This window comes from Botrytis sinoallii, assembly GCF_014898435.1.
Source record: "Botrytis sinoallii strain Bc 23 chromosome Unknown BSIN_004, whole genome shotgun sequence".
NCBI classification, from domain to species: Eukaryota; Fungi; Ascomycota; class Leotiomycetes; order Helotiales; family Sclerotiniaceae; genus Botrytis; species Botrytis sinoallii.
Window position 1 is genome coordinate 3,007,019 of NW_024066031.1, and position 17,105 is coordinate 3,024,123.

A 17,105-nucleotide genomic window follows, 5' to 3' on the forward strand; every position below is an offset into this window, starting at 1 on the left:
TACCCAAGACCTTTTCTATTTGTTTACACCACCACCCCCCTCCCGAGTCCACTTCTGATATCCCAATAACAAAATAAACACTTTCGCAACTCATTAAATCAATCAACTCAATTTTCACAACAACGTCACATACAATACACAAACAAATACAACAAGTTATTTGCAGTCACTACAATTTGCTTGAGGAATTCTTTTGTCTTCAATCAATTGCAATATTACAATCACTTTTTCCAATACTTACGTCCCTTTGCCTTTCGCATATACTTTTCTTCACCGCAAAAGAAGCGCAATCTCAAGCCAATCAACCCCTCGACGCCTTCCTACATCGAATACCATATACATTTGCGCCGGCGCCAATCATATAATCGTCATCGGTCTCGATAGGACAAGACCTCATACACCACAGAACATTCGTCCAACCTTCGAGTCCGTCGATTCAACCTTCAAAATACTCTCTGTCGCGTTGTTGCCCCACCTATACGTTTGACAATATTCATCAATCGCGACTACAAGAATAGAATAGAACTCAGAGCACAATGGCCGAAATAGACTATACCAGAAGAAACAAGTACGCGAGACCACTTTCCGAGGCCGAGAAGGAGCGTTTGGATGAATTTATTGATGCAATTCATTATTCCGCAAGGTCAGTACAAGCTATGGCGCAAACCTTGGGTCTAATTCCTTCCGTCGCGCAAACACTTATCCTTTCTGATAGATACTCCGACGACCAATACGAGTACCGACATGTTCAACTACCAAAAGCTATGCTGAAAGTTATCCCAAAGGAATACCATGACCCCCAAACTGGTACCTTGAAGCTGTTGTGGGAGGAAGAATGGAGAGCATTGGGAATTACACAGGTATGCAGAGAGAAAAGTTGAACTCCAAAAGAAATGGAACTGATCAGGTGAAAATAGAGTCTTGGTTGGGAACATTATGAGGTACATGAACCAGAACCACATATTCTACTCTTCAAGTACGTTACTAGGACATTCCCCTAAACCTTCATCAAACGCTAATGAATTTATTTAGGAGATCTATTAATTATCAACCACCAACTCAACAACAGTAAATATGCTGCTTTGAATCAAACTCGATCTCAACGAGTCTTTTGATTCAGCATAACACCTTATACAGGAGGACATATGCTTTGACGATGTTACGTCTGATGTCTCTCCTAACTTACACGACTTATACTTTATGGTTCTCAATTATTCGTTTGATGTATTAGATCAGGATTAATTAACATCATCTCCACTGCTATATACTGGTCCTAGTTCATCTTGGGAAGTTAATGATAGCAAGGCCTTTTAGGGCTGGTTGCAATGGATTTAGGGAGTGTAGAAAAGCAGAAAAGAAACCAACACTGAGGATCGGATGATGTATGGTGGCAGGTTCAGCATAAGTACATGCAAAACGGGAGGACGACGAAGGGGTTGCAAGGGGGGGCGACGGTTCTCAGGTTATTGCACTCTCATTCGAAGGCAAGAGTTTACCAAAAAAACAATAAATCATATCTACATGTATGTTTTTGATATAGTGTGATTGTGTGACAGTTGTTCCGTGCTTGGTGAGATGATATGAGGAAATAGTCGTATGATGCGAAGGACTATAAGTAGGTCATCACGCTCGTTGAACTTCGTATGTTATGGATATAAGGTAATAATGATGTTTGATAACATTTGATTCTCGCGCATGTCCTTTGATGTGGTGCTTGGTAAATACGAGGTAGGTACTTAGTAACCTTTGAACGTGAATGTCTAAAATGGAAGGGATCGAAGAAGAAACGGGAGGATGCATGGCGACACCTTTCGACTGTAGATCTAATCTAGTACAAGACATTGTAGAAGCCAATTCTATTAATGGTAACCTTGGAACCCGAGGTAGCTGGAGGAGTCTACTTGGTATTTATGCCATCAACACCATGATCCGGCCCGTTGAATCTTCGGTTGGATATTCCGTTGATGTTCCATTAACCTTACATATGGATTCCATGGCTTTTTTTAAGTGGCACTGTTTGATCTCCGGGCTGAAGATCCGATAGATGATGGATGGATGGATGGATGGATGGATGAATGAATGATAACGAACCACTCTCGAACCACTCTCGAGCCACTCCGGCTCCTTTAAAATGGACAGATTGTAAAAACACTCAAAACACCTGCATCATCATATGCTTTCAAATCAACATATATGTTTATATAACTAGTGAGGGATTATGTATATTTAATTGAATATGAAAAATTAAAAACAAAAACAAAATGAACAAAAGTTTCATGCTTTTACATTACATTTCTTTATTGAAAGGTGTCTTTAATTCACAATCTACCATCTAGAAGAATCTACTCGGAAAGGTTGTCATTGTTCTTCCATCTCATAGAAACTATTCTTATCTTGACCTTCCTTTCAGAGTTACAAGAAATCGACAAAATAGGTTCTCAATACATCAACCTCCTCATATTCCCACCCTATCATATCTCTGGATAATTCAACGTCCTACTTCGGAAACTCCGAAGCTTTTTACTTGTGCCTGAATGAAATTCATCTAATATATCAAACAAAAGGCCAAGTGTCAGTCTCATCATGAAGACCGCCGCTCGAGCATTCTACCTGGGTTTATTTACTCTCTTGAGTACTTGTACTCCTCATGTAGAAGCTTCTGATTCTTCATCCAAATCAAAGACTATTCAAAGTCCAGATGTTGCGCGGTATGCTTTACTTTTCTTTTACCAGGCATATGTGTCTAATGCCATCACTCAGATCTCCCCAAAAGCTATCGTTTCGGATGCATGTACGACATATGCCTCCCTCGATGACCTGAACCGAGAAATATTACCTTCCTTAGACGACCTCACACGAACCACCGATTTCTTTGCCTATTACCGTCTGAACTTATTCGGTAAGGAATGTCCATTTTGGAACGACGAGAATGGCATGTGTGGCAACATTGCCTGCGCCGTGAATACATTGGACAATGAAGAAGATATACCCCTGGTATGGAGGGCAGAGGAATTGGGGAAACTAGAAGGACCAAAAGCCGGTCATCCGGGCAAGAAATTACAACAAGAGCGTCCAAAGAAACCACTACAAGGAAAGCTCGGCGAGGATGTGGGAGAGAGTTGTGTGGTAGAATACGATGATGAATGTGACGAGAGAGATTACTGTGTACCGGACGATGAAGGCGCAGGATCAAAGGGAGATTATGTGAGTTTGGTAGATAACCCGGAGAGATTCACCGGATATGCTGGTGAGGGTACAAAACAAGTCTGGGATGCCATTTATCGAGAGAATTGCTTTTCAAAAGCATCCTTCCCACATTCGGAATCCCTTGGTCACTCTCCATTATCTCTGAAAGAGCCCGCGGCAAATGAACTCAAGTCTGTTCTCAAACAACATGGTCGTCAACACATCCTGGAAGAACAACGAGAGCATTCCCCAAATCTCCCATTCGTAGCAGAGACTGGTCTTGAATTGGAGGATGAGTGTTTGGAGAAACGTGTCTTCTATAGAGTCATTTCTGGCATGCACACCTCCATTAGCACGCATCTCTGCTACGAGTATTTGAATCAAACTACAGGTGAATGGGGCATGAATGTTGAGTGTTACAAAGACCGCCTACATGGCTTTCCAGAACGTGTATCGAATCTTTACTTCAATTACGCTCTTGTTCTACGAGCAGTCACAAAACTTGGCCCTTCGCTTCAGGACTACACTTTCTGTTCTGGAGATCCAGCTCAAGATCAACTTACCCAATCCAAGGTGCAAACTCTAATGTCAAAAGCATCCAAGGAGACTCGAATTTTCGACGAAAGTTTGATGTTTGTTAATGGAGAAGGTCCAAGTTTGAAAGAGGATTTCCGCAATCGATTCAGAAATATCAGTCGAATCATGGATTGTGTAGGTTGTGATAAATGTCGACTCTGGGGTAAAGTCCAAACCGCAGGTTACGGAGCAGCGCTAAAAGTTTTGTTTGAAACCGATAATAATTCTTTGGACGTCCCGATATTGAAACGAACTGAACTTGTCGCTCTGTTCAATACTTTGGGTCGTATTTCCCATTCTCTCCGCGCTATCAATGAGTTCAGAACTCTGGTGGAAGCAGAGGAGAATGAGTCTGAAGAGGCCGTTAAGCTAACAGATCGTGTGACGAAACCACATCATGTTATTCCTGACGAAGTCCATGAAGATCCAATAGCAAAAGATTTTGCGGAATATGATGAGGAGGTGAAGTTGCAGGAAAAGGAGCCTACCGTCTCGGAACTGTTCCGGAAAGAATTAAGATTGACGTGGAACATCACCAAAATATGTTCTTTGGGGATGGTTTAGATCTCCTGTCACTTTGTATGTTTCTCGCTATTTTTCCTTACACTCTTCAATGCAAATGCTTACATATACTTATAGATGGGAGATTTTCGTCCTCGAGATCTCAAGATTTTGGGAATATTATATTGGACTTCCAGTCAGTCCTAGAAAATGGACGATTGTGAGACCAAATTTCGATGAACTTTAAAGCGTTGGGAGACGACTAAAATGTATGGAGTTTAAGGGTTGGGAGAAATAGCATAGCGTACGGAGTTTTTACTTTGGGGATCTCTCATATTTCCTCTTGGGAGTGACCTTTGCATAGATGGGTTTCGGCTTCAAAAGAAGGCTTATTTTGATAGCGTAGCGGAAATGTTCAAATAGACGAATTTCGAAATTGGATGATGCTTTTGTTGTACGAATTTCTTTTACCTTGAGACTTAAATTTGAAATATCCGCGAGTCTTCCGATGGGACAGAATACATGCAATCCGAGTAAGTAGTTGGCAAATTCACAGGGAGGGTTGAGAAGTAGGAGATTAGGAGTAGATTAAAAGCACACCGAATACAATTCCTTGTCGAAGGACATGGTTGAAGTCCGTTCCCTAGATCAAGATCCAAATCCATGTGGATCACCAGACTGATGACTAGCCTTCTTCTAGACCATACCTGCACGTTTCCAACTTCCAAGTCGGAGCTTATGCGGAAAACGAAAATGGTGATTTATAGGTATGTTCAGTACATATCGTCCTCGATGACGTTCCAAGATTTTGAAGGACCCCTAGCACATAGTCATTCTCAGCGAGAGGATAAGACGGAGATGGAGAGAAAAAGTAAACGATCTTCTCGTGATGAGGGATGGAGATTAGTCCTGCTGAGGAGATGGGCTGGTGTTGATCGAGTTTGAGTTTGATGGGAGATTAAAGTAGCGTTGGGATTAGGATTGGGATTCTTGAATATGGGAGTGAGGGACAGAGGGAGTTTTAATTCTATACTATAGGGCGTACTCACTAGGTAGTGTATCGATGCTTGAGCCTCCAAAAAAGAGTAGTATTGTTGGCAATGCATCTTGAGGTTATCTATAGCCGTTTTTCTTTCACCTAAATGGTACACTGGTACTTGTTTGATCGAAAAATTATTCTCCGCTCCTCAGAAATCATGATATGAATCTAGCACTACATTGACAACGGCGCGGGTAGATAAAGCACTTTGCTGACGAGTAACCTCATAATCATTGACACAATCCTCGTGGTTTGCTCCTAACCCATTCCATTCCTATCGATTTCGCGATTCTTGGAGTTATGCCCACTCGGCGTTTGGCATACTGGGTATCTGATGAGTTACACTGATAAATTTGGATTTCGACTGCTGCAACGCAAATACACGCGCACAAACACAGACACGCGAGGCTATGACTTGTTTCTCGTTCGGGTGTAGTCTATTTAAACAACAGTATGACTGCTTATTAGATGGGCATGTAGAATGGAAGTATGCCCCCGAATTCATGGGAGTTTCTTCAAAGGGGGAGAGATCATAAGTAATTCATATATCATGTGATCTAAAATGGGTACTATGTGTCTCTGCAAGTTTCGAAGCTTTTGATTGTCGGACTGCAATCTGAACTATTGGAAAGTCTGATACTGGTGCAAAAGCACGAAATGTGTATTTAATTGCGTTTATATGCAAAATCAAGCATCGACGATATCTACAACATACCAAGGCATGAAACAATGGTACCCCAATCGTTCCAAGAAATGGTATTCTTTTTGATTTTTCAGCGCACCAACCCAACCCAATGAGATATCCTAACGCCAGATTTCCACAATGCTCTTGATCATGTACTTCATATATTTACTGTTATTCATTTGTGAAATCAAACCACAAAAATGTTGCTAACCATTAGTCCCTGACTTTCCACATGGTATCTTCGACGGATGCCGACACTTTTAGCACGTTTTAAAGCTTGCATGGCTTCATCGCCTCCTCCGATCATTACCATACTAATTTGATGATGTCTCAAAAGGCCGCTTGGGGTTAGTTGTGGTTTGTCTAACAGTGGTCTGATGAGATTTTGCTCTCCTCTCCGCGAGGCTCCTTCATCCTCCATATCTTCCTCGCCTGATTCTACATCGTCCTTGTCGTCTGAAACCATAATGACCAATTTAAGACCTTTAGATGTGGGCGTATAGCTGGGAATGTTGGCCAGCTTCTCGGAGAAATTACAGCCGCCACGTTTCATGACTATAACATGATGCTGTTTCACTGCTTCATCGGGGAGTTTTCCATTACAAGCTTCACCTGCGAAGAAAATACTTCCGAAGGAAAGAGTGGCAGATGAAGTCTTGGCGGTCATAGGATCGGGAGCCTCCGGTACATTAATCAAGAGATGTGCACCTTTACCAGTTGGTAAAACAGCCGGGAGAGTTGCGTAGGTATACGTCGGAGCAATCTGGGGTTGTGGAAGTAGAGTAGCAGCCGGATCGCGAAGGGCAGATGTCACTTGCTGAAGGAGAGAACTTAGCAAAGTTCTATATTCTGCTAATCCTGCATTACTAATCGATTCTTCCAATGCTAAAGCCGGGGTATCTTCGTAAATTGGTTCCTCTTCGAACAATTCCTCGACACTTTCCGACATATTTTGATTGTGATCATGAACGTGTTCAAGTTGTATGACTATGTCAAGCATAACTGGATTTTTTATACGTGAGAATGAAGGATCTGTGAGATCTCCAATCACATCTCGTGGTATCAATATCTGCTCATCTCGTCCTAACGGTATGTTGGCAATACTACCCACTCTCCAAGATCCGGAGAGTTGTTGATTGATTCCAGAAGAATGTGATTGACTTTCATGTATCATGCCCATCTTCAAACCAGACAAACTCTTGACCAATATACTACCATCACTTGTACGGTCAAGACTTGTTGGGATATTAAAGATAATATTGAAACCGTTTTTGGCGTTTTGAGTGCTCAAAGGATTATTGTTAGGAAACTCAATTGTGAAAGTTGTGGTTATCGGAAGACGATCGCAAGTGCCATTACTTGGAATCATTGAGATTGGTAAAGTCCATGGGAAGTATGTATGATTGTTGACCTTGATATTTTCACCATCCATCGTAGCACGATGATTTGGTATCATGTGCAAACCTATTAAACTAGAAGCATGAAATACGTCCGTTCTGGCAGCTGTATTGGAGACAGTAAAAGGTACTGGTGGAGGGGGTACAGGGCAGGTATCCCGAAGAGATGCCCTATACGTTGGCTGAACTGCTTTAGTTGTTACCGGTGTACGAGGTGTAACGGGAGGCTTCGACTTTTCTCGAGGAAGCACGAGAGGGTGTCCCTCGGTCGTAAAGACATAAGCGGCATCGAGATCATTCATTGGATGATCTGGATCAAAAAGTAGGTAGAGATATTTGGCTGTTTCTCCAAGGAAGAAGCTTTCCATACGATCGCTCTTTTCTCCAGTGCGCACATCTTGTAGACCTGACCAACCACATGTTGCCCAACATCTGCGTTTAATATCTTCCAGAACCATTTCTCCGACATGAAGATACCAAGGATCTTTTGTCGCTCTGTAAAGATGGTAATTCGATTCAATGAACTCAGGGCGGCCAGGCCACCAACCAAGTCCTCCTTCCACATGCCCATCGCGTACTGACCATCTTTCAGGAAGGGCTGCATACCTCGTCCATAAAGCGGTGTACAATAGACTAGTTTCAATGGCTTCCTCAACCTCTCCAGCCAGAGTCAATAAACCGGGATAATAAGCTCCAAGACTATCGATCCAGAAGGCCTGCGGAGAACCAGTGACAAGATGAACATTGACGTAATGCGGATGGTGTGTAGGACTATACAGATGCCTCCTGATTGCAGCATGAGCTTCGTGCCATACTGCAAGAAACGCTTCTGGAGAATTCTCCTCGGCACTCAATTCATTGTATATTGTATTTGGATCCAACCACGAATCATGCTGTTGTTGTCTATGCGTCGTTATATTGGGAGTGCTCTGTCCGGAGAGCAGAATGTGGGTTTTGAATGCGTATTCGAAAAAGCTGTCTGTACCCGCACCTATGCCGGCGTATGAGCCAATCCACTGGCCATTCTCTGCATCGATTCCTGCTCCAATGAGTCCAATATTACTCCGCCTATTCCAAACCGCCCAGAAGGCTCGCTTCGCCAATTGCTCAAATCTTGGATCTCCGGTAAGACGACTCAAAGTAGTAAACTCCAAAACCAAGCTACCCGCTCCTGCGCTACATGTTTCGGTAATTTCAGGAGTGTCCTCTTGCACATAGTCGCCAAGCCCAGATCCCTCATGAAGAGGGGAATTCACATAAAATGGTATACCGTGTCGTAAATTCACCCTTGGATATGGCATACCGGTCGCGGTATAGAAAGCGGGTAGTAGACGTTCCGCCAAATCTAGAGCTAGGCGCAGAAGTTGTCCGTCATATCTAAACCCATTCGACCACAAAATCGCAGGTTGATGTGTTTTCAAAGTCTTTCCCGAGGTCTTGCTAGATTGTGGTTTGTATCCATTGATTGGTAGAATTCCAGCGGCAAATTCATGGGCGCTGAGGAGCCCGCCCACACCTCTGATTACTGTCTCAAATATTTGGACTTTACTGTCCAAGTCAAAACCTCGAGCACGTAGGCCCTTTCCGGACGCTCCGCTTGTGCCATCACCATATTGTAATACTAGAGAAGCGACACCATTTTGGAATTCTTGAAGTGCTGTTGCGCCGGTTTCTTCTTCATCTGGAGGGGCAGATGCCAAAATTGCAAGAGTCGACAGACTGTCAATCAAAGTAAGAGAATAATTTCCGAGTACATCGTTTAATTCGAGATGTCGAGGGTTTTGAGCGTCTCGTGTGAGTGGTGTACAGGATACTGGTCTTAGCTAAAGGAAAAATTAGCTATAGATACTTTGAGCCTTTAACAGTGATCGAACCTCATCTTCCGGGAATGCGAGTTCCATGTAATTGCCAAATCCATGATAAAACATTTCGACCGTCTCTTTTCGCAACTCTGCAATGCGCGCAGGTGTCATTGCATTGCTTAGAGGAAGCCATATTGCCAGAAGAAGTAGTAGGAACCATCTTGATCTGAAGATAAATGTTGACTGATTACTGGGAGGGAAGCCCAGCCAACCTCGTAGCCATCGCAGTGGCATCACCGATGCTTAGTTATGGAAGAAGGCATGTGAGCTCGACAGGAATATCAAAATCACAATGAGGTGAGACAATGCGAATAACGGAAACAAAGGCAATTGAGTTTTGTCTTGGAGGAAGAGAAAGAGAAGCAGAAGAAGAGGAAGAAGGGTCAAAGAATCAAAGAATCAAAGGATCACAGGATGATAGAATGATATGATACGATATGATAAGATAATACGAGTATATGATCTGGCTAAAACCAAAATCCCAGGCTCAAGAACGAACGAACCAGGCCCCAGTTTGCGGCTCTAGGTCAATGTGGTCAAAACATTTTTGTACGGGGCATGTCAGCAGTGATTCAATTTGAAAGTTTAACCATATATTTAATTGTATTTCTAATCAATTGATAGATGAGACTTGATCTCATCAGTTCTCCACCTTTTCAACTCAACCAAGTTGCGGATATCTTTATCATGAATATATCTTGAGTTTTTCTTACAATTGTTATTAAATTGATTTTCAAAGGTTCAGTGTTCCCTCATACCCCGTGGAATACTGACAGATACCGACTGCACCTCCAACTGCGCCTGTACACCCGGGTACTTTATTTTCGTCGAGAGATCGGATCCCAAGGTGAATAACACTCTCAGGTGTTTTCAATGTCTGATTCTAATTGGGTGATCGAAAGTATCGCGTTTTACGTCTTTGTAGGTAGAGGATTAGACAATGAGTCTTTTCGAAACGGGGGGGGGGGGGGGGGGGAGTGGGAACAAAAGAGATTTCCTCTTTGTGCCTGCGCTCCCACTCCGCTCCCACTCCGCGGCATAAGGGCTCTAAAACAATGTTACAACGCGCACTCATCGCTATAGATTTTACATCCATAATGTTACGTAAAAGCATAGTGTATGTGCATTCCTCAAAGGTCTATGGTCTAAGAATACAAACAAAGATAATCTGACCAAGCCAGTCTCTCTAGAGCTTTGAGCTCTTCCCCCTCTTCCCTATATGTCTAGTCTACTTCGCCATCCTAAGATCTGCCCGTTTCTAATACATCCCTGTTCCACTTCATTCTACCTTTCCATCCTCAGAAACATTTAGCTTCTAGCGTCTTGGCCTTTTCCATCATTTCTCCCCTTTTCCACCCATCTGAACCCCTTCCCCATCCGGACCACCCCTCCCAATCCGATTTCTACTTGTCTTCTGATCTCATTCCTAAGAAGGAAAAGGGAAATGCAGATCCCGCTCGTCGATCTTAGCACATGTGAAACTCTTTATCCGTCTTCTGCACATATTCTGCATTCTCAACATTGGGCTTGAACTGTTGGCAAGTTCGATGTGAGATGCCGTGCTCAGCTGCTGATTTCACGTTGTAAAGAGAACAGGTATCGATTACCGTAATGGTTGAAGAGCAAGAGAGACAGATAATTTCGGGTTCTTTGCACATTTCGAGGGTGGTGCTAGTTCGTGATGCGTATGAATGAATGATGTATTGTGTGTCGAATTTTATGCAGGGATAGATAGATGTCAGACTTCCAGATAGTTGCAGAGGATTCGAGCAGTGGGCTGGAAGGCTGCCTTCAAATAGCCATCCCATTCTCTATGGCAAAAGAAAAAAGTGTCGAATCACTGTAGAGACATACCACAATCACTTCAAGTATTCGTGAATGAACTTAGTCGCGGAAGGGAATGAAGAAGAGTGAGAGTCATAGAGAACTCCATTATAAAAAGTCGCGCATTATCCTGTAACGTTAATTCATTAAGACCAACTACTCTTACTCTTCAAAATCTATACATTCCCCCCGCGACCAAGCTTCAGGATTCAATCTTCCCCAATGCATAAACTTCCGCCTACGCCGCTACCTGGCTCGCCCTCCTGATACGGCCATTCACAAATTCGAGAATCGTTTTTATATTCGGCTATACAGCTCCCAGTTCTTACGTGCCTCCTCGCGTATATATCTGTCCTGTGCTTTGTTCCATTCACATATGTACTTCACTCGCTTCCATCAGAAAGGGTGGAGCAGAAGAGAGAAGAAGGGCGTAAATACACGAGCGCCTGTCACAATGGTGCTCAAGTAAATCGATTCAAGTATTGTACGGGTTGCTCTGGTACTAATCGATAGTTGATGAAATGGTCGCACTGGCAAAAAGTGTTCAATGAATACCCTTGCAGGGTGTTCAATCGTCCAGATCAAACAATCGAAAACTTTGAAAGTAGAATCTCGTGTGAACTGCAATCTGAACTATGGGAAACACTTGCACCGGGTCTTTCAGACGCACTGCAGTACTGGCAATAATGAAAGTGTGCGATCATCCGGTACCACAAGTTGCAATCGACGGAGTATTCTGTGAGAGCACACGAACCACAGATAAGTTCGCGGATTCTACTTTGTTAAACAAGAGTAGAATCACGAACGTATGCATCTGCGAAAGATACCAATGCGAGGAAAATTCCAATTGCCGGGGCACTCACTCATACCCAATGCAGAACCATCATCCGAGCAAGAAATATCCTTGTGAAATATGCATCAACCACCATTGACAGCTTGCATCAAATCTGTCAACCGCCCCGAACTTTTGAATAATCCGGTCCGGTTAAACTATTCTAAATATATAGTGTTCTCACTGCATGGATTCGCCCACCACTGGGAAGAAGCAATTATCTGCCTCGTCTTTCTCGTGGACCAGTGCATTGTATAGATGTTAGTGAAGAGGTGAGGGAATGATGAAGCCTATTCGATATCATTTATTGTGGTTACATGAGTAGTAAGTAGTGATCAAACATGTGTTGAATAATTTGAATGATGATTTAGCCGATAAAATTAAGGGTGGGGTGCGAACCGCCATTAAGATGTCTTGTTTTCTTTTGTGCGTTGTTGCGCTCGAGTAGAAATGGACCACTTGGTTCATGAGCGATACGTGTATAAATTTTGTGTGTTTTTACCCGATAAAATGGGACGTTTGTCAGGTAGCTTTGGAGTTAAATATAAGTGGATTGTCTCTCCGATTTCAAACTTTTGAAATCTGGACAATTCCTACTATGCGGATCATGAACTCCTGACGGGCACTCCGCAAATGTAACAATTGCTCCCGAACAATTCAACGAAGTCATTCAATCAAATTCCCAATATAACTGAAGCCTTTTTGAGATCACTCACTATAATAAGATGTGCGTAGAGCAAGAAGTTCGTTGCACAGGATGCAATGAATCGAGTACCAGCGTTTACATCTGTTCGAGGTTCAAGAGATGGCAAAGAAACCACAAGAAGATTGTCAGTCATAGACGATGTGGAGAATTCAGTATATCTCGACCAAGAAAACAAACAAGTTTGGCTCACGTGGATTGTCCCATTGTAAGTTGCACATAAGCTGTCTAATGACATGCGATTGGGTGACAGTAGCAATACTGTTGCTTCCAATCATCAAGTTTGACAAAATGCTTACTTTGAAACCTGCCAGCAATCCGAACAAGAACAAGAACAAATCGAGTATGGACATAGCGAAGCGTTCATGTATGATTACGCTTCACAATGTCCGAGTCCAATTCAAACATATCCGGCTTATGCAATGCCATGCCCACACTATCCTTCATGGTGTGTATGATTAGAGGGTGAATTTGCGAGAACCATCTTCATGGATCGCTATCACAAGAGAGTTGGAATACCAGAGTTTTGAAGAGAGTTGGATGAAGGAGATAACTCGTGGTGGCGAGCTCGGGAACTGTGGGAAGATTTCATTGAAGACTGCAGAAGGGATCATTTTGGAGAGTTGGCCCTTCAAGGTTCTCCCTGTTGTTGGACAGAGTAGACTTTCAGGATCATGAACCTGGACTCAGCCCCAACACGTGCCAAAATGAACCACACGAGCCACATGAGCCACATGAGCTACACGAGCCACACGAGCCTTCCAAGGTTCGCCCCGTAGGTACCCCCGGCCACCTGGGTCAAATTTGAAGGGGGTTTCTCGATTCTCCAGTTTCAGTTGTTGAGCCAAGGTTGATCCAGGGCTGATCCAGGGCTGATCCATTTTCATCTCCATCCTCCCTTTTAATTTCCAATAGAGTGATTTGATTAGCTCAACTTAAAATAGTGGAGACATTTTACAATCTCCATGTAATCTCGAGGTAATATGATGCTAATATCCTCATAATCCTGCACCATCCTAGGTATATATCCATATTTGACATAATTCATTGCATTAGCGTGAGCTTTATCCAGGCCTGTGCCACTTCAACCGTTCAGCTGCGGCAACATTTAACTCCTTCTGTTGATCTAAGCACGTGCTAAGGTCTAGGTAACAACTTACCACAGCACGCGTGGGTAGCTGGGAGAGCTCGGGAGCTGGGGAGGAGCTGGGAGATAATGCCAACGTCTTTTCATTCTTTCCTTCCATCCTTCACTCCCTCTACAATACAAACCATCTTTGCTTTGAGATCCCATTGATGTGAATATCTAGTAGCATCCAGCAATACCGTCGGAACCACGCCCGGAAATTTCATTAAACATTTCATCTACGTGCAATCAAACTTCACGAAGCTTCAATTTTCAAACCACAGTCATTATTAAACAAGATTCAGAAATCTCGGCGAAAATTTGATATCCTTTTTGGTCTTTGCTAAGTTATTCGATGAGCCTTAATTAGCTCAAAAGAAACGACATCATACATCATACATCATACATTCCACGCCTCCACGCGCCTCCACAGCCCTTTGTCAAGCCCCTTTCAAGTTGTCAAATCAATTCACTAAACAACGTCTGACAATGGTCGAATATAATAATCCACCTCCACCTACCTATCAAGAAGGAGTTTCTCCCCTTACATCTCCTCAAATCACAGGTTCAACCAGTCATAACCTCACCTCCGTTTCTCCACAATTAACTGGTATCACCAACACATCTACTTCAAATATTCAACAACAGCCACATCCTGATTTACCTCCACAATCACATCAAACTCAACAACACATCCAACCAGACGCTTATCAAGGTATTGAAGTCGTCGGCCCTAATCAAAATACAATGGCATCACAACAAATCCCACCTCAGCAAGAGGGTTTCACAAATGAGAAGAGTCAATATCAAGCTCCACCTCCTCAAGGTCAATACCCTCCCCAAGATCATTATCCAGCGCAACCTCCACCTCAAGCAAATATCAATCAAGGAAAGAATAACTATGCCACCGCTATGCCTATCCGTGCACTCCAAACCGGCCCTACTCCTGTAGACTGTCCTGTTTGCGGTGTAAGAGAGGTAACAGCTGTTGAAAGCCATAGTGGAATGACTACACAGTAAGTTTATCTCTTTCGCCTCTTCGGAGGCAATATAATATATACTAACCCTCTATTAGTCTCATCGCGCTTCTTTGCTGCGCAGTCACCTGTCTAGGATGTATACCTTACCTTATCTCTGGCCTCAAGGATGTTGAACATAAATGCGGGCATTGTGGTGCATTATTGGCGGTTTGGCACAGAAGTGGTAGAACGGATGTCAAAGTCCCTGGTGTCTAAGCACCTTTGAATTTATATTCCCCATCTGTCTTTGTTTTTGGAATGGAGTATCGCTTGTATTGTATAATTATACATGGGGGAAAATACGTCCAGGAAGTCGATGAGGATGGGATTTTTTTTCAATAATAGGGGATGGGATATTGAAGTGGTACTTTTGATGGCCTTTTTCGTTGTGGGATGTGGGATGTGAGATGATACCCTCTTTTCGTCCTGCCTTTTGCCTTGCTTTTCAAATATTTAAGAATGTAACGAGTTCAAATTCTCATGAACGTGAATGCTTCATGATACTTCCCAAATTCTAGACTGAAAGTGGATAATCGGATACAAGAATGTCTTTGAAGGCTCAAGACTCAAGTGATTCAAATTTGCACAAAGATTTTACACGTACTGAATCGTGAATGTCCAATGGTCGCTTCGACATTGTAAGGAGATCAATTTTCCTCGCTATTATTCTGTGATGGGCCCAGCGAGCTCAATCCAGGTATCTGACAGTACCATTGCTACGGGACCCTATCCATATATGTACCATCTTATGATAAGATTGCAACGAGCTTTTAAACATAATGCCAAAGGCCATTTACTTGTGATTTAACCCCCCTGCAAGCAACAAGCTCTGACCAGTAGCGTAACCAGTCTTTGCAAACATCATAACTGCATTCGAGCATTCTTCTGGAGTGCCCAATCGATGTAGTGGAATTGCATCAAGTAAACCAGGAGCAACATCGGCATTTGGAATCATACCTGTGTTGCCAATCATTGCCGGTGCCACATCATTGACTGTAATTTTGTACTCGGCAAGGTGAAGTGATAGGTTCTTCATCATAGACGTGAGACCACCTTTCGATGCAGCGTAATCTAAGTGCACATCAGTCAAGAACTCAAGAAAAGAGATGGAGAGTATATATCATACGGCAACCATTGAGCCCAGCTCCATAAGCAGCTATACTCGATATAAAGATAATTCTCCCCCACTTTTGTGCCTTCATTCCCTCAACCACACCTTTGACTAATAAGAACGATGCTCTCAAATTGATGTTAAGAGTGTAGTCGAATTCCTCTAATGGAATATCTGATATATCTACAATTCTCTTTCCATGCCCGGCATTTGATATTAATATATCTACCGTGCGACTCCCATGATCACGTTTGATCTCATCAAAGAGGCCCGAGATTTGTTCTGGTGAACCCATGTCCACTTGATGAATAGAGATTCGAAGATCTTTCCCCGATGATGTTTGACGTAATTCATCCAGGAGTCTATCAATCGCATCTTTGGAAGTAGAATATGTGAGTGCGAGATGAACACCTTCAGCTGCAAATGCACGAGCACAAGCTGATCCTATTCTATCCTCTTGTTATTCATAGTTTTTCGGTGACAAAGAGTGGTGCTTCTTACCCTCCAGATGCACCCGTGATAAGGGCCAGTCGATCGACCAAGTTATTATCGGCCATTTTGTGTTGTGAATGTCTGCAATTTAAGAAGGGAGCTTGATTGCTTGGAGCTTTATTTATTATTTGGAGATGTTGTTCTGAACTCGATAGGCCGCTTGCCCGCATATAGCGGGGGAATGTTGGACGAAGATGGGGAAATGTGGGCAAGCTTCCCTACAAAACCATAAAACCTGTAAAATGTAGTTCTTGAATACAGGATTTAGATTTATCAACAGATCTACGATAAGATCTATACTTGTTAAAAAAATGTTCCTTTTTGGTAGTATTAAGGCTTTGTATATAATACACTAAGATCTTAGTGTTATAGAATATGAACGATCAAGTACAATACCCTTCAACTGAATCTTCTATATATTTTGTAGTTTTATTTATTAGTAGTTCTTCCGGAACAGGAAGAGCTCGATAAATATCATTGTTGTCACCAAATATGAAGATATACTATAAATTGATTGAAATAGGTTTTGTGGTTTTGTAGGGGCTTAGGGCTAGTTTGGATATAAAATCCGTGCTGAATCCGCTGAAATAATCTACACTTTATGCTATCACGAATTCCGTGGTGGTATCAATTCGCTTCAAAAAGAGTAGATTATTAATCTATGGTTTTATAGTTTGGATGTCAAATCCGCTAAATAATCCGTGGTTTTTCTAGAATATTCAATTTAAACTTCAATTCGATATTAAAACCTT

General features: G+C 42.6%; 5 protein-coding genes across 5 annotated transcripts; 3 read left to right on the forward strand and 2 right to left on the reverse strand.

Annotated features, from left to right (window-relative positions):
* Nucleotides 1–536: 536 nt before the first annotated feature.
* EAF02_003273 (uncharacterized protein) lies at nucleotides 537–1,628 on the forward strand (the record flags this gene model as incomplete). The annotated part of the gene is made up of 3 exons (XM_038899321.1): nucleotides 537–860; nucleotides 918–976; nucleotides 1,033–1,628. 3 exons carry the CDS (start codon nucleotides 537–539, stop codon nucleotides 1,070–1,072), a joined length of 423 nt encoding a protein of 140 aa, XP_038761609.1. The 3' UTR covers nucleotides 1,073–1,628.
* Nucleotides 1,629–2,583: 955 nt separating this feature from the next.
* EAF02_003274 (uncharacterized protein) lies at nucleotides 2,584–4,510 on the forward strand (the record flags this gene model as incomplete). Its single annotated transcript, XM_038899322.1, has 3 exons — nucleotides 2,584–4,262; nucleotides 4,327–4,341; nucleotides 4,402–4,510. The coding sequence occupies 3 exons, from the start codon at nucleotides 2,584–2,586 to the stop codon at nucleotides 4,508–4,510; spliced, it is 1,803 nt and encodes a 600-aa protein (XP_038761610.1).
* Nucleotides 4,511–5,917: 1,407 nt separating this feature from the next.
* On the reverse strand, nucleotides 5,918–9,662 carry EAF02_003275 (uncharacterized protein). The gene is made up of 2 exons (XM_038899323.1): nucleotides 9,259–9,662; nucleotides 5,918–9,207 (listed from the first exon to the last, which is right to left on the reverse strand). Exons 1-2 carry the CDS (start codon nucleotides 9,478–9,480, stop codon nucleotides 6,175–6,177), a joined length of 3,255 nt encoding a protein of 1,084 aa, XP_038761611.1. The 5' UTR covers nucleotides 9,481–9,662; the 3' UTR covers nucleotides 5,918–6,174.
* Nucleotides 9,663–14,220: 4,558 nt separating this feature from the next.
* On the forward strand, nucleotides 14,221–14,966 carry EAF02_003276 (uncharacterized protein; the record flags this gene model as incomplete). Its single annotated transcript, XM_038899324.1, has 2 exons — nucleotides 14,221–14,747; nucleotides 14,807–14,966. The coding sequence occupies 2 exons, from the start codon at nucleotides 14,221–14,223 to the stop codon at nucleotides 14,964–14,966; spliced, it is 687 nt and encodes a 228-aa protein (XP_038761612.1).
* A 332-nt stretch (nucleotides 14,967–15,298) lies between these two features.
* Nucleotides 15,299–16,418, reverse strand: EAF02_003277 (uncharacterized protein; the record flags this gene model as incomplete). Its single annotated transcript, XM_038899325.1, has 3 exons — nucleotides 15,299–15,821; nucleotides 15,877–16,310; nucleotides 16,363–16,418. The coding sequence occupies 3 exons, from the start codon at nucleotides 16,416–16,418 to the stop codon at nucleotides 15,544–15,546; spliced, it is 768 nt and encodes a 255-aa protein (XP_038761613.1). The 3' UTR covers nucleotides 15,299–15,543.
* Between the last annotated feature and the right edge of the window lie 687 nt (nucleotides 16,419–17,105).

Bases quoted from the DNA above. Each gene is read 5' to 3' on its own strand.
- EAF02_003275 (XM_038899323.1), bottom strand. From the start codon at position 9,480: ATGCCACTGCGATGGCTACGAGGTTGGCTGGGCTTCCCTCCCAGTAAT. The intron at 9,208-9,258 runs GTTCGATCACTG...TTTTTCCTTTAG, and splicing joins TCGCATTCCCGGAAGATGAG to CTAAGACCAGTATCCTGTAC.